This window comes from Oncorhynchus clarkii, chromosome 26, assembly GCF_045791955.1.
Source record: "Oncorhynchus clarkii lewisi isolate Uvic-CL-2024 chromosome 26, UVic_Ocla_1.0, whole genome shotgun sequence".
Classification (NCBI taxonomy): Eukaryota; Metazoa; Chordata; class Actinopteri; order Salmoniformes; family Salmonidae; genus Oncorhynchus; species Oncorhynchus clarkii.
The window spans coordinates 16,671,336-16,686,226 of NC_092172.1; the positions used below are offsets into that span (position 1 = coordinate 16,671,336).

At 41.7% G+C, this 14,891-nt stretch overlaps 1 protein-coding gene across 2 annotated transcripts in view; it reads left to right on the forward strand.

Annotated features, from left to right (window-relative positions):
• Window positions 1-14,891, forward strand: part of LOC139385151 (nuclear factor of activated T-cells 5-like) — a 65,052-nt gene that overhangs the window by 40,679 nt on the left and 9,482 nt on the right. The window contains exons 1-5 of one of the 2 annotated variants that reach the window (XM_071130234.1): window positions 5,642-9,713; window positions 10,308-10,968; window positions 12,156-12,345; window positions 13,222-13,412; window positions 13,592-13,764. In XM_071130234.1, the coding sequence (XP_070986335.1) occupies window positions 10,331-10,968; window positions 12,156-12,345; window positions 13,222-13,412; window positions 13,592-13,764 (1,192 nt within the window). In that variant the 5' untranslated portion in view covers window positions 5,642-9,713; window positions 10,308-10,330. Of the gene's footprint in view, window positions 1-5,641; window positions 9,714-10,307; window positions 10,969-12,155; window positions 12,346-13,221; window positions 13,413-13,591; window positions 13,765-14,891 lie in introns of those variants that run through there. The other variant, XM_071130233.1, reaches the window with a different exon arrangement.

The following is a 14,891-nucleotide window of genomic DNA, read 5'->3' on the forward strand; positions in this document are numbered from 1 at the left end:
AGGTGAAGTATTTTTCAGTTTACATGAAATTTAATTTGGGACTGTAGATTTTACTGCAAATTGGCCTTACTACTTCTGGCTATCTCTTCTTTTCACTTTTTTTGTGAACTTTATTTTGTACCCCAAATCTTTGGAATCAAGGATTGAAAAAATACTTTGACATTTCAAATGTAGGTTTCTATTGGTTCTCTGTCAAATGAGGACAACTCTTTAATTTTAGGCTGTTCAGCAGTTCAGGTTAGTTTTTTTTGGTCACACCAGACAATTTTGCCTGTCGCTTTGGCTCTTTGTTCAAGTAGTTTCTCCCTCCCCGTATCCCTGCACAGCCTTCCTCTGTTTGCCACCATATAGCTCTCTGCTGAAGCATCACTGCCCTGGCCTTTTTACACCTTTACTGTTCTGTGCTGTTACTGTACTTTGCAAGGCGGGTGCATGCTGGCTGTGATATTACCCTACACCCATCACCCATCCGTGGCCTGCCCTGCTACTTTTTATAGCTTGGCCTGGCTGTCACCACATCCCTGGTGCCAGTGTCCTTACTGTTTAGCTCTATACGGCTGCACACTTCCATGTTCCTGTTCCTATCCCTGTTCTTATCCCTGTCCTGCCACCCCTGCCTGTAACCTTAAGGCTTCATTACGTTTTTCCTGTTTGTCCCTTCCCCTGACAACTCTTCTTTGAAATATGGCTGAATGGAGATGCAGCATCACTCTAGGTTGACTTCAGCTGTTGTGTAGGAATGTTGGCTGTTTCTAGTCAACTCTTGCCATACAAAATTCATATTGCTTTTACTTTGCTGATTAGCTCTCCCTTTTTTTCTAATTGATGTAACATGTTATTGATTTCCATCTAGAAGTTGGAAATGGGCACGAATTATTTGTTGTCTGAGGTCAACTTTCTTCCTTGCCTTTCAGTCAGTCTATATAGTACTAATGCCAGGCCATTTAAGGGAGGTCATTTCAAGTAGTGCACTTCACAAGAGAGTCTGTTTTTCCGTTTTAAGTAGGTAATTGCAGTGGGAGTCTTTTTATAGGTGAACACCCATTAGAGAGGGAAATGACCTTATGTGACTTTTGCCCATAATTTCATTCAGTTCATCTTTAGGAATGTTTGTTCTGTTCAGACCTTACCATCCCAGCCACTCCGTCTCCTGCTTCCTCCCACCCATGCTAAAGGGTCCGAGTTTGCTTGTGCCAACTTAGCTTCTGCATGCGTTTAAAGTGGGAATGCATTTTATTTTACAAGCTCCAAAATGACACTCAGCCTGTACATTGAACAGCACCTGATCAATATAGGCATCCACACACCTCAGCAATATATTGACAAGTGAACTGAACATCCACAAAGCCTTTGAAATGTTCTTCCTTTATTTGTTTCAATAATATTCAGCAAATGCACAAAGTGAATTGCTTTTTTGTTGATTGGATACAAGTTGTTTTGCTATTAATGAACTTAACTTGCATTTTAGCCCCAGAGGCATCGTGGTGGGTTGTGTGGCTGTCTTTCTATCAGTAGTGAAGACATTTAGTTCCAAGGGCTCTTAAACCCATCAAAATTCACCCAGGGTGTTGAGTAGGTCCGTCTAAACTTGTAGACTTCTTATTATTTTCATTTACTGCATTTACAGTTTTTTGTATTGTAACTGAGTTTTTGATGTCAGTTTTGTTTCTTTAATTCTGCATTTAAATGGTAGTGGAACACAGTGTGTGGTTAAAGGGACATTTAAAAATATATATATACAGTGCCTTGCGAAAGTATTCGGCCCCCTTGAACTTTGCGACCTTTTGCCACATTTCAGGCTTCAAACATAAAGATATAAAACTGTATTTTTTTGTGAAGAATCAACAACAAGTGGGACACAATCATGAAGTGGAACGACATTTATTGGATATTTCAAACTTTTTTAACAAATCAAAAACTGAAAAATTGGGCGTGCAAAATTATTCAGCCCCCTTAAGTTAATACTTTGGAGCGCCACCTTTTGCTGCGATTACAGCTGTAAGTCGCTTGGGGTATGTCTCTATCAGTTTTGCACATCGAGAGACTGACATTTTTTCCCATTCCTCCTTGCAAAACAGCTCGAGCTCAGTGAGGTTGGATGGAGAGCATTTGTGAACAGCAGTTTTCAGTTCTTTCCACAGATTCTCGATTGGATTCAGGTCTGGACTTTGACTTGGCCATTCTAACACCTGGATATGTTTATTTTTGAACCATTCCATTGTAGATTTTGCTTTATGTTTTGGATCATTGTCTTGTTGGAAGACAAATCTCCGTCCCAGTCTCAGGTCTTTTGCAGACTCCATCAGGTTTTCTTCCAGAATGGTCCTGTATTTGGCTCCATCCATCTTCCCATCAATTTGAACCATCTTCCCTGTCCCTGCTGAAGAAAAGCAGGCCCAAACCATGATGCTGCCACCACCATGTTTGACAGTGGGGATGGTGTGTTCAGCTGTGTTGCTTTTACGCCAAACATAACGTTTTGCATTGTTGCCAAAAAGTTCAATTTTGGTTTCATCTGACCAGAGCACCTTCTTCCACATGTTTGGTGTGTCTCCCAGGTGGCTTGTGGCAAACTTTAAACAACACTTTTTATGGATATCTTTAAGAAATGGCTTTCTTCTTGCCACTCTTCCATAAAGGCCAGATTTGTGCAATATACGACTGATTGTTGTCCTATGGACAGAGTCTCCCACCTCATCTGTAGATCTCTGCAGTTCATCCAGAGTGATCATGGGCCTCTTGGCTGCATCTCTGATCAGTCTTCTCCTTGTATGAGCTGAAAGTTTAGAGGGGCGGCCAGGTCTTGGTAAATTTTCAGTGGTCTGATACTCCTTCCATTTCAATATTATCGCTTGCACAGTGCTCCTTGGGATGTTTAAAGCTTGGGAAATCTTTTTGTATCCAAATCCGGCTTTAAACTTCTTCACAACAGTATCTTGGACGTGCCTGGTGTGTTCCTTGTTCTTCATGATGCTCTCTGCGCTTTTAACGGACCTCTGAGACTATCACAGTGCAGGTGCATTTATACGGAGACTTGATTACACACAGGTGGATTGTATTTATCATCATTAGTCATTTAGGTCAACATTGGATCATTCAGAGATCCTCACTGAACTTCTGGAGAGAGTTTGCTGCACTGAAAGTAAAGGGGCTGAATAATTTTGCACGCCCAATTTTTCAGTTTTTGATTTGTTAAAAAAGTTTGAAAGATCCAATAAATGTCGTTCCACTTCATGATTGTGTCCCACTTGTTGTTGATTCTTCACAAAAAAAGACAGTTTTATGTCTTTATGTTTGATGCCTGAAATGTGGCAAACGGTCGCAAAGTTCAAGGGGGCCGAATACTTTCGCAAGGCACTGTATCTACATCATATTCATCATCTCCAGCACCACCCCAACATCGACATATGCAAAAATTGTGCATTTCTGTGTTTTGTAGTAAAACATATCAAGATATGGTTTTCCAATGACATCAACCAATTGGTAGATAATGTCTACAAATGTGTCAATTGTACAATGCACAACGATGATGTCATTGGAAACACTTATCTTCCTCCATCTTTTTTTTTTTACTACAAAACATAGAAACTCACCATTTTCACATGTTGATGTTGGGGTGGTGCTGGAGATGATGGTTTCCTTCAAGGGTTTAAGGGTAACAAAAAGCAGAACTTTGGCTAGGATGGAACATGCAATGGTCCCATAGATGGAGGCATGGGTCTTCGGTAATGCGTTTACAATAAGAGCAAATGTTCTATGTTTATTTGAAAATGTATTGTCTATGCTGTAATACACCTTGAATCCAATTGCCTCCATCTGCTGGGGCTGTGCAATAATCACATTGGTTTTAAGAGCATGGTGATTTGCAGCCACTTTCAGCATTTTCTGTGAAGTGGAAATTGGTAGGGTTTGTGGAAAGAATAGCCTACATATATTGAATGATACTGCTGGTACTACTATTTTATGGCCAAACCAAATAGTTTCAGTGCCTTCAGAAAGTATTCATACCCCTTGACTTATTACACATTTTGTTGTGTTAATTTAAAACCTGTTAAAGATATGGCAGACATATGCCCCCTTTGGAGGGATTGGGTACCCCTAGTAAACTGAAAAAAAAATCTGTCAAAAATTGCTAATATATGCATATAATAATTATTATTGGATAGAAAACACTCTAAAGCTTCTAAAACCGTTGGAATTATGTCTGTAAGTATAGCAGAACTCACAGGGCAGGCATTCTTCCAAACTAGTTTTTGTGGTCATGAAAGTTGGAGCAACTTTGACGTCATCGCCCCCACCCTTCCCAACCAGCTATGATTCTGGGGAGACTCTATGTCTTCCACTAGATGTCCTCATTCAGTAGAGCTTTTAATCGTTCAAATCCCGCGAGAATTGGCCCTATGGGAGTGATTTGAGTAAGTGCCACGAGAAGAAAACCTGTGCGTTAGGGCGCGAATTGGTCACAGCCATTCCTTTGTTCCAGCACTCAAGAGAAGGACAGACGATGGCCGATTGAATTGAAATTTGTTTTGTGTGTTAAAAACATCATAAAGCTTGCTTCTGCACTTAGTTTGACCTGTTTAGTCGACATATAATATGTAATTTTGAAGTTTTGATGCGCAACTTTTCCGGACCAGAGGACATTTTGGGTGCATTTCAGCTGATGTTATTAGCAGTAGCTAATACAAAGACGCAAGACTTGAAACCAAACAATGTATTGGGTAAGTATGAAGCCTTCCACAACATTCTGAACGAAGACCATCGAAGGTAAGGGAATATTTATGCTTAAATCTGTGTTTCTGTTGACTCCAACATTACAGAGAAATGTAGCTTGTATCTGAGCGCCGTCTCAGCATATTGAATAGTGTGCGATTTCTGTAACGTTAAAAATAAATGTAACAAAGCGGTTGCATAAAGAAGCAGTGTATCTTTCTAACTATATGTAGAACATGTATATTTAGTCAAAGTTTATGATGTCTATTTCCGTTATCTTGCCGCGCTACCTAGATTTCCTGCGGACATTTTTGAGTAATTTCTGACAATGAACTCAATGTAAATGGACATTTATATATAAATGGCATATTATTGAAAAAAAAAAAATGTACTGTGTAACATGTCCTATTACTGTCATCTGATGAAGATTTTCAAAAGGTTAGTGAATGATTTATTTTTTAATCCTGTGTTTTTTTGATAGCATGTTTTGGCTATTCAAATGAGCTGTGTCTGGTGGTGGTTTGACATAAATATGTACTATGTTTTCGCCGTAAAACATTTTTGAAATCTGACTTGCTGGCTAGATGAACAAGGTGTTTATCTTTCATTTGAGCTATTGGACTTGTTAATGTGTGGAGGTTAAATATTTTTACGAATATTTTTGCGTTCCATGCGCCACCGTTTCAGCTGAACGTGGGAGGGTTGAGTCCCAATTGGGAACCAATATCTTTAAGAGCCTGAGTTCAAAATGTATAAAATTATTTTATAATTATATATATATTTATATTTATATTTATTTATTTATTTATTTTTTTTTTTCTCTCAACCATCTACACACAATACCACATATTGACAATTATTATATTTTTTATTCTGAACCCCCCCCAGTCCTTAATGATTACAAGCATACCCATAACATGATGAAGTCACCACTATGCTAAAATATGGAGAGTGGTACTCAGTAATACTCGGTATGATTTCACTCAGTATTTGCACATTTGCACAGCTTTTTCTTCTACATTAGCAGCAGTGAAATGTCTCCACACATCAGATAGTGCCCGTGGCATTTTCCTGTAAACATTAGAAAAAAAGGAGTAAAAAAACATACAATTCCATGTACAGATAAATAGTTAAGCAGTTAGATTAAACAACTCCTTTGTAAGATAAATGTTTTAAAATGAAACATGTATGGAAACAGGTGAATTAACACTCCTCAGTTAGCAGGCACAAGCAAGCTAAAACCCACATGGTAGCAAAAACTAACTAGCAGAAATTAACAAGTTAAAAATGATTTAAACACACTTTTCTATAGGCTATTTACTAGTTAACAAAAAATAATGTATGTCATATCAATTCTATTCACCTGACCCTTTGCAACCCTAATTGTGGCGTAACTACAATGTTGTTGATCATCCTCAGGTTTTGCCTATCACAGCCATTAAACTCTTTAACTGTTTAAATGTCACCATTGGCCTCATGGTGAAATCCCTTAGCAGTTTCCTTACTCTCCGACAACTGAGTTAGGAAGGGCACCTGTAACTTTGTGGTGACTGGGTGTATTGAAACACCATCCAAAGTGTAATTAATAACTTCACCATGCTCAAAGGGATATTCAATGTCTGCTTTTTTAAATACTTTTTTCCCTTCTTTGCGAGCATTGGAAAACCTCCCTGGTCTTTATGGTTGAATCCGTGTTTGAAATTCACTGCTCGACTGAGTGACCTTACAGATAATTGTATATGTGGGGTACATATTCAAAAATCATGTTAAACCCGATTATTGAACACAGAGTGAGTCCATGCAACTTATTATGTGACTTGTTAAGCACATTTTTACTTCTGAAGTTATTTAGGCTTACCATAACAAAGAGGTTGAATAATTATCGACTCAAGGGATTTTTTTTTATTTGTAAAAATGTGAAAAAAATAATTCCACTTTGACCTTATGGGGTATCGTGTGTAGGTCAGTGACAAATCTCAGGTAAGCGATTTTAAATTCAGACTGTAACACAACAAAATGTGGAAAAAATCTACCATGTGAATACTTTCTGAAGGCACTATATAAAATGTGTTCATAATATACACCATTTTATGTATGAAGTTTTCTAGCTTCAACCTATCTGTACTTTGTTCCTCTGGATGTCTCTGTACCAAACCTCCTCAGAGTAATTATACATGAAGCCTTCAACCTTTTGTCCTCCATCTACATTTGACTATTGAATTGCAATGCATTTCGTTAACCATATTATTATGCACAAACGGAGCAGGTGATGACTCAAAATTCAAACAAGAAATGAATCCTGAGTCAGCCATTTTGGTGGTTATAGCTGTCCTATTGGCCAGCTGTCTTTTTCTTTTAGAATGGATGGGCTCCTTTTGAACAGGATGTCTTCATTAGCATCTGTGGCTCAGCATTTCAAGGTTATCAGATGTACTGTGCTGTTTGCAGGTACAATAGTTTGTCAAGATCAAAAGGTTTAAAACCAGGCAATGCTTAACGAGGGCCAGTTTCCTGGACTGAGATTAAGCCTACTCCTGGATTAAAAAGAATCTCCAATGAAAGTGCTTGACGTGATGATGACCAAAGACACATTAGGCTTTAAAGAGGCTAAACAACAACGGGTTAAAAGGTGTCTGTGATAAATGCCTCTTCCTGTGGCCAGGTGCCTTTCTCCTGTGATAAATCAGACTTCCTGATTTTAAATGATTTATACCCTGGATAAAGAGATGCAGCAGTGCTCTCCCCCGTCCTCCCTGTAGGTGTCTCTGGGTTTTCTCTTCTTTAAGACCTGGCTACATTTTAAACAAACAATCAGCCAGCCTTGCTTGTTTAAACTAGAAAGCTAATGGGGGTGTGGTAGAGGGAGAGACGGAGAGGGAGATTCTATCCAACAGTTCTACTGCTCCACAGCACAGGCCAAAAACAGAGGGATTTCATTCTCTCCCGCAGCGTTTGCTGTCCTGCTGTTTATTACACGGTTGTCTTTAGTTTCATTACACTCAAAGCAGGGCAACTCATTTTTAGATGAGAAAAAAATACATTTCCTCCCTCCTCTGGACAGACAGCAGGACATAAAAGGGCAGTTGTTTGAAATGTGTACACAACTCACGGATGGGACCATTTACTCAGGCATATTTGCCAATGTACAGTAGTCTACAGAAAGCTTTTAGGCCATATAAATAAGTCAGGAGGGAGCAGAGTAAGAGCTGTGAACCTTTACAAAGCTGGAGGGGTTTACTGGACTGGGTTTCTTTGAGGCCTTTGTTTCTCCAGTTTCTGTGAGTGTTTTTAAGTGTGGTGAGAGGGCGCTCAAAGTGGCTGCAAATCATTCACTGCGGTTCCAATCTTAGCAGGGCCTGTATGTTTCTCATGTTTGTTACGCTTCCTAAAATCTGCATGAACAGCACCACATCATGAAATGTGTTTCACAGGAAAGCTTCATATTTAGATTTTCTACTTGACAAAATGTTGTAATGAACTAATCCATCAGCAATTCAAAACCACTGTTCTGTTATGTTTATTCTTGTTTTTAAACTGATTTTCATTTGAAATGACATGATTGTGAAAATGGAACTAGTTATTTTGCAACCTAGGATCTGCATGTGGGGTCTGTGGGAGGAAGCTTACAGCTGCCATGGGGAACAAATTGCTGTCTTGCTGCCATGGGGAACAAATTGCTGTCTTGCTGCCATGGGGAACAAATTGCTGTCTTGCTGGATCCCAATCTAACGAAAATGATTCCTGTCTCTTGAATAAAAAAATATAATCTATTGGATAAAATAGCTGCTCCCAACCATCTGCAATCAGGTGGAAGTTGTTTGTCTGTTCGCTAGATTGTATGGATTTCTGCAAACAGAAGCAATGTGCTGTATGTTTTGAAAGCATTCTTGTTCATCAGAGCATAAATGGATGTATGGCTTTATACATTTCTTCTGTTTATCATGGCAACTCTACAATAAGTTCAATCAGTTTAGCCACTAAAATTAATTAGAGAAAAATAAAATCCTATTAAAGCTAAATTGTGCTCCATATTGTGGCATGGTTCCTACATATGAGTGCATTTGGAATGGGCAAAGAGAGCGAGTTTGTGGGTGGAATGTAAAGTGACTGGAATTTCTTCATAGACAATGCACCACATTGGCTTGTAATGAGTCATAGATATCTGGAATTCTTCCAATTACCAACAAAAAGCTATCTTATTTTTCAGTCATAAGCACTGTAGTTACCTTTTTTTTGAATGAAGTGTAACCTAGTTGCACCGCTTTTTATTTTTGATTTGTTTTTATTAACATGTTGAATTCACAGTATCGATAAAGGTTTTACAAATTAGGATAGCTTGTCTGCCTGTCCTCTCACTCCTCTCCCTTCTCCTGCAACAGTCTTCAGGATTGCACCTCCATGCTCAGACCTTAGCCCAGGGCTAAGCCCTTAGGCCCCCAAAGGCTTCCATTTCTTCCATCATATCATCTCTAGTATACTGTCAAGTATTGCGTGTTTGTAATGCTTTATTTCTTACCATGGGGGTGTCATGAGCTTTCTCCAACTCCATGTTTTTGTTGCCCTTTTATGCCAGGGACAAGCCCTACACTAGCCAAACAATCCAGTTTGTTTTAACAAAAGTGGAAGATGACAATCTACCATGCAGCATCTGCCATTTCACTTGCTTGAAGCTGCACTCTACTGTACCCTGCATTGAGGACCTGATAACTAGGAATGCTTTTGAAATGTATTTAACATTTGCTGCCATTTTCAACCCTCGCTAAGGTTTCCTAAGGTATTTTTAGGAGGACTTTCAGAAAAATATAGCAGGAATAGAACGAGACCCTTGAATGACTGTTCCATTTTCACAAATACGTTTTGTTCAACGTAGTTTCTTTTTAAATTACATTTGAATGTTCAGCTCTTATTGCTCATTCGCTGTCTCGTTTTTATTCCAGGAAGTTCCCTCTGAAGCAGGGAGTGTCTGCATATAAAATGGTCTGCAGTTCTCTGCTTCATAGGTCAGAAGCTTGTTTATCTTGTCTCTGTGGCTACGCTCAGTCCCAACTAAATTGTTTGAACCTGTATGAGAAAAAGCTCCATTTGGCACGCATCATCTTACACACCAGATAATCTTCATTTTCATTTGAACATCCCTCTACATGTAGATTTCCCAGTTAATTTATGTTGATGGCAAATGCTATTCAAAATCAAGTCCCAGTGTCACTGAAAGGTGGCGAGAGAATTGGATTACTGCACGTTCTGGGGAACTATTTTTTTTTTGCAGATTGAATTAGAAACTCTCAAAGTATCCATTTCAGATAATTAGATATACATGTCAGTAGATTCATGACTTTTAATTTACATCATGTCCTGTAATAGGACTCCCACTTTTTGTATTTATTTTTTTGTCAGAACACGTGTACGCACATACTCACCTACACACACTCACTCATCATGATGCAATAAAAGAAAAGTGAAAATTATAATTGGATGATCAAAGAAAGCAAAAAAAACGAGAAAACAATCATGCACAAATTTCGCTGCTTGAATGGGACTGCTAGCCAATGCTGGTTGGGATGCCTTTATTTACTGTCCAATTGTATACACTGTAGATGCCACCAACGTCTCCTCTTCTATGACCATGGGAGGCCCTCGCAGTGCTTTTCCCACCTCTTCCAGCTCCACCATGCACTCCACTACTTCAGCCACCGACCAGACCTCTGCTCATACCGGCATCGCCGCTCCAGACGAAGGTGTAAGTAGCAGAGCGGTGGCCGAGATGCTTGGAGCCGAGGGCGGGACCGGCAACAGTGGGAGTGCTGGTGGCGGCAGGGCTGGCGACGAGAAAGGAGGAGGGGCAGGATCCCTAGGTGGAGGAGGAAGAGGGGGGGCATCCCAGGAGGCCCAGCAGCACCACCAGATGACCCCCTCCAAGCGGCGGACGGTGCTGAACATCTCGCCTCCGCCCGAAGACCTGTTTGACGACAGCCGCATGTCCTGCCAGGAGGATCAGCTCCAGGACTCCGAGCAGAGCAACAGCATCTGGATGGATGACTCCGCCTCCAACTTCAGCATCGTCAGCTCCAGCTCCTACAACGACAACACAGAGGTGCCCCGGAAGTCCCGCAAGCGCACCCCCCGCCAGCGACCCGGGCCCAAGCCTGCCTCGGCCGAAGAGGCCAGCATGGACGTGTTTGATGCAGACAGTGCCAAAGGGCCTCACTTTGTGCTCTCACAGCTGGGCTCAGACAGCAAGGCCTGTACCAAAGGAAGGTGGGTGCCCCTGGATCTCTTTTACAGTGAAATTAGCCCATGTGGAAATCTATCTAGCCTACCATTTACTTCCTTTTAGTCTGCAGAGGTAACTTTCCTGTTCTTTTACATCTTTGAGATGGCTCTATGGACTTTGTGGTTAAGTTTCAGTTCTCAGTTTGAATCTTGTCTGGAGCACAGAATGGAAATACATTAAGAAAAGTTAAATGTCAGAAAGTGATTAATTAATTGAAAAACACTGATCAACTTGAAATTAGCATTTTACAACTACTATTGAATGAACATCTCAACAGAACTGTTCATTCTTTATCTTACCTGATTTTGAAGAGGTTTATCTAAATTTGCTCCATACTTATTCCCATTGTTAAGAGGTGTAAAACCACTATACCACAAGCGGAAATCGTACCAAACCACTGGCTGAACATTTGTCTGTGCTTGAAGAAGAGCTGGCAGATCAGAGGCTAGGGAGGGGCAGGATACCACCGCACCAACAATGGTCAGCCATGGTGAATCACACTGAGCCTCTTTAAAAAGCGCTGAGAAAGCAGAGCAGATTAAATATACCGATAAATCTGAATCCCTGAAGAGGTTCTGATGGACCCTGCTTAGTAGTGGGCCTCCAAACTCTGCATTGCTCACTAGTGTCACTGGGAAACCATGGCAGCTATTTGGGGATCCCTCACTCGTCCCCTGCTGCTCTCTAGTTCCAAATACCCCCTATGCTCCACCATACACACATACTGACTCTCTCACTCACACACACACACACACACAGATATTTGCTGGTGGGTTCACAGCTTGGCTGGAACTTTGATAGTAAGTGGATGGTCTCCAAGTCCTGTCAAGTTATCTTCCACTGAGAGGAAGCTTGGTGCCAACAGTGGAGCTTATCTTCCCTCCCCTTACATAAACGAACACAAGGTGGAGCGGAGAGGAGGCGTGGGGGGTGAGGGTTGCTGCCACTGTCACCCAACGCCAGGTTGTGCAGCCCTCAGTCCCCATTGATTACAAGGACACAGGCAGGGTTAGGGTTAGCAGGGGACAGTGCTGTGAATGAGTGAAAGGAAACAATCCCCTGCATTAAATATAAGCAAGCGTATTGTAGTCAATGTTAGTGTTGCATGTTTCAATGTAGGTTGTTTAGGAGTTGTTGGGCTTACACAGTACCTAACCAGTCTGTCTTGCAGTTCGGCAGATGGCTCCCAAACAACCCATCAGAAAGGTGGGACCCTAGCAAGCCAGTTCCCTCAGAAGAGTGAGGGCAAGGAGCTGAAGATCCTGATCCAGCCTGAGACCCAGCACAGAGCCCGCTACCTGACTGAGGGCAGCAGGGGGTCAGTGAAGGACCGCACTCAGCAGGGCTTCCCCACCCTAAAGGTACGCCTTAAACCAGCATCAGGACCAGGCTGTGGCCTCTAGGGCTTTTTGTGGACGGTCAGTGCCCCATACACGGGTCACTGTTTTGACTCTACCCCTTTATCTGTCCTTCATCAAACGCCACCATCAACCTGCTCCATACTCATTGTTACAGAACACCTCTACATTGGGTTAACATGCTTAAGTCAGCCTGTGACAGTCACTGAATCACTATGTAGAAACTTGTGTAAGAAGTGATGCAATGCATCAACCCCACAGTATTTTATTTTTATGAAATAAGGTTTTCTAGCTAGATGTTCCAACGCACCTTGGAAGGCAGCACTCGGGTGGTAGAGCATGGCGCTTGCAACGCCAGGATAGTGGGTTACATTCCCAGAAATGAATGACTAAATCCCTTTGGATAAATGTGCCTGCTAAATGCAATATATTATATAACCTACATAAAAACAACAGATTTTCCTGTCCACCGAGAAAAGAGGTAACTATCATTATTCTCTTGGAAGTGATTACAACAGCAAATCGTGACTTTATTTGCATTTCTTTGTCATATCTCTGTATCAACAATGCTATTCACAATGTATTGCATATTTCAGATGTTTTACTCTCAAAGTAGACAGCAAAACCGGCAGTTGTGCAGGGACAGTTGTGTTGTCATGGAATTATCATCTTGCTAAGCAGAAAGCTGGCACTGTCTTTCACGTAGTCACTTTTGTACGTTATTTCACCTGCACCCTTTTGGCTCTTGTGAAAACTATCACTTGCACAATACATTGAACGCTCAATTCTCTAGTGACTTACAAAAATAGGTAGAGTTGACTTTGGCGCAGCTGTGTTATTTTCTGATCTGAGTGTTCTTTGTTTCCTTCTTGTCCTCAGCTGGAGGGTGTGAATGAGGCAGTGGTGCTGCAGGTGTTTGTGGGTAATGACGCTGGGCGTGTAAAGCCACATGGGTTCTACCAGGCCTGCCGGGTGACGGGGCGCAACACCACAGCCTGCAAGGAGGTGGACATCGAGGGCACCACTGTCATTGAAGTGTCCCTGGACCCCAGCAATAATATGTCCCTGGCGTATGTATCTGCTTATTGCCATAGCTGTTTCAATTCTGTAAAATCACATATACTGGAGACTGCTCCTCTTAGTCATCCTCCAATGGGAGTGTGTTGGGGGCTGTTGCAGCCGCTGGGGCCTTGGTCAGCAGGCCTGCCTTCCAGTCTAATAGCTGTGATGTGTGTGTGTGTCTCTGCAGGGTGGACTGCGTGGGGATCCTAAAGCTGCGTAACGCTGATGTGGAAGCTCGTATCGGGGTGGCCGGCTCCAAAAAGAAGAGCACGCGTGCCAGGCTGGTGTTTCGGGTCAACATCCCCAGGTCGGACGGCTCTGTGCTCACGTTACAGACACCGTCGTCCCCCATCCTGTGCAGTGAGTGGCTTTAGGTTATTCGTAGCTTTTGCTCACCGGAGTTCTCTCAGGAACTCTGTTGAGCTGAGAGGTGACGCACGTCATTAGGGGGAGGGATAATAAGTTAATTCAGGGGGTTGGTGGACAGGAGGAAACTGAAGAGGAGCTTGGGGCAGGACAAGGACAAGGATGTCAATAATGAAGTCTCCATTGGGAGCCGTTACTGTCAAAATTCGACTGGATAGCCTTATGAGCATTTGTAATATAGGTTTGTTTTATTGTTTTCATCTTGTTTTTAAGTTTTAAGCTGAAGACTTGGACACTTTGAAGAGTTGATTCAGTCTAGAAGTTCCATTTCTAATGTGTTATGTATGCTTAGCAGATCATTTTCTAATTCAAGTACATTTTCAGAGACCATGTACTCTCTTCAGCTTCACGTGTTCCTCCCGTTGTGGGCATAGGGTGTGGCTGTGAGTGGCAAAAACAGGAAAGACTGCTCTGGGGTATAAGAAATTCTATTTGTCGGTGGTTTTAGAAGCAGAAATCCCAAAAAAAAACGAGGGAGAGAAAGAAAGGGGGAAGAAAGAGGTGTGGACTTCTATTGTTTACAATGCCAGAGTGCAATCCGTCCAAGCAAAAATCTGGCCAGAAAATATCAAATCTAAATCTCCTGTGGCGTCTGTCTGTCTGTGTGTTGTGCTGTGGAGTGGGATGGTGAGAGTGAGGAAGGCCTGTGAAAACTGGGGAGGGAGGAGGAGTGGGAGGAGTCAGCTTGTTGTTTATAGAAACTTGGGCATTTCTATTTGCCTGTGAGAAAGGGGGACTGCAAAGACAGTGTCAAGTTTACCTATATTCCAGTCATTTTACTGTCTGGTTAAGGATCATATACTGTAAAATAACAATCACATGCACCCCATTTTTTTAAACGCCAGCTCAGCTCACATTTTTCCTGGCAAAGCAATTAAGCACAATTACTATTTCACAAGATTACACGTGTGCCTTCCAAGAAATCACAAGGTACTCTTGAGCAATTGGTTTAAGCTTTTCTGTCAGCTTCCCCTGGTTCCTCTGAGAAGGCCAGCAGTTCTGTACTCGTGACAGAATATTGGTTAAAGAAGCTAGGTCAAGCAGAACTCCGAGCCTGACGG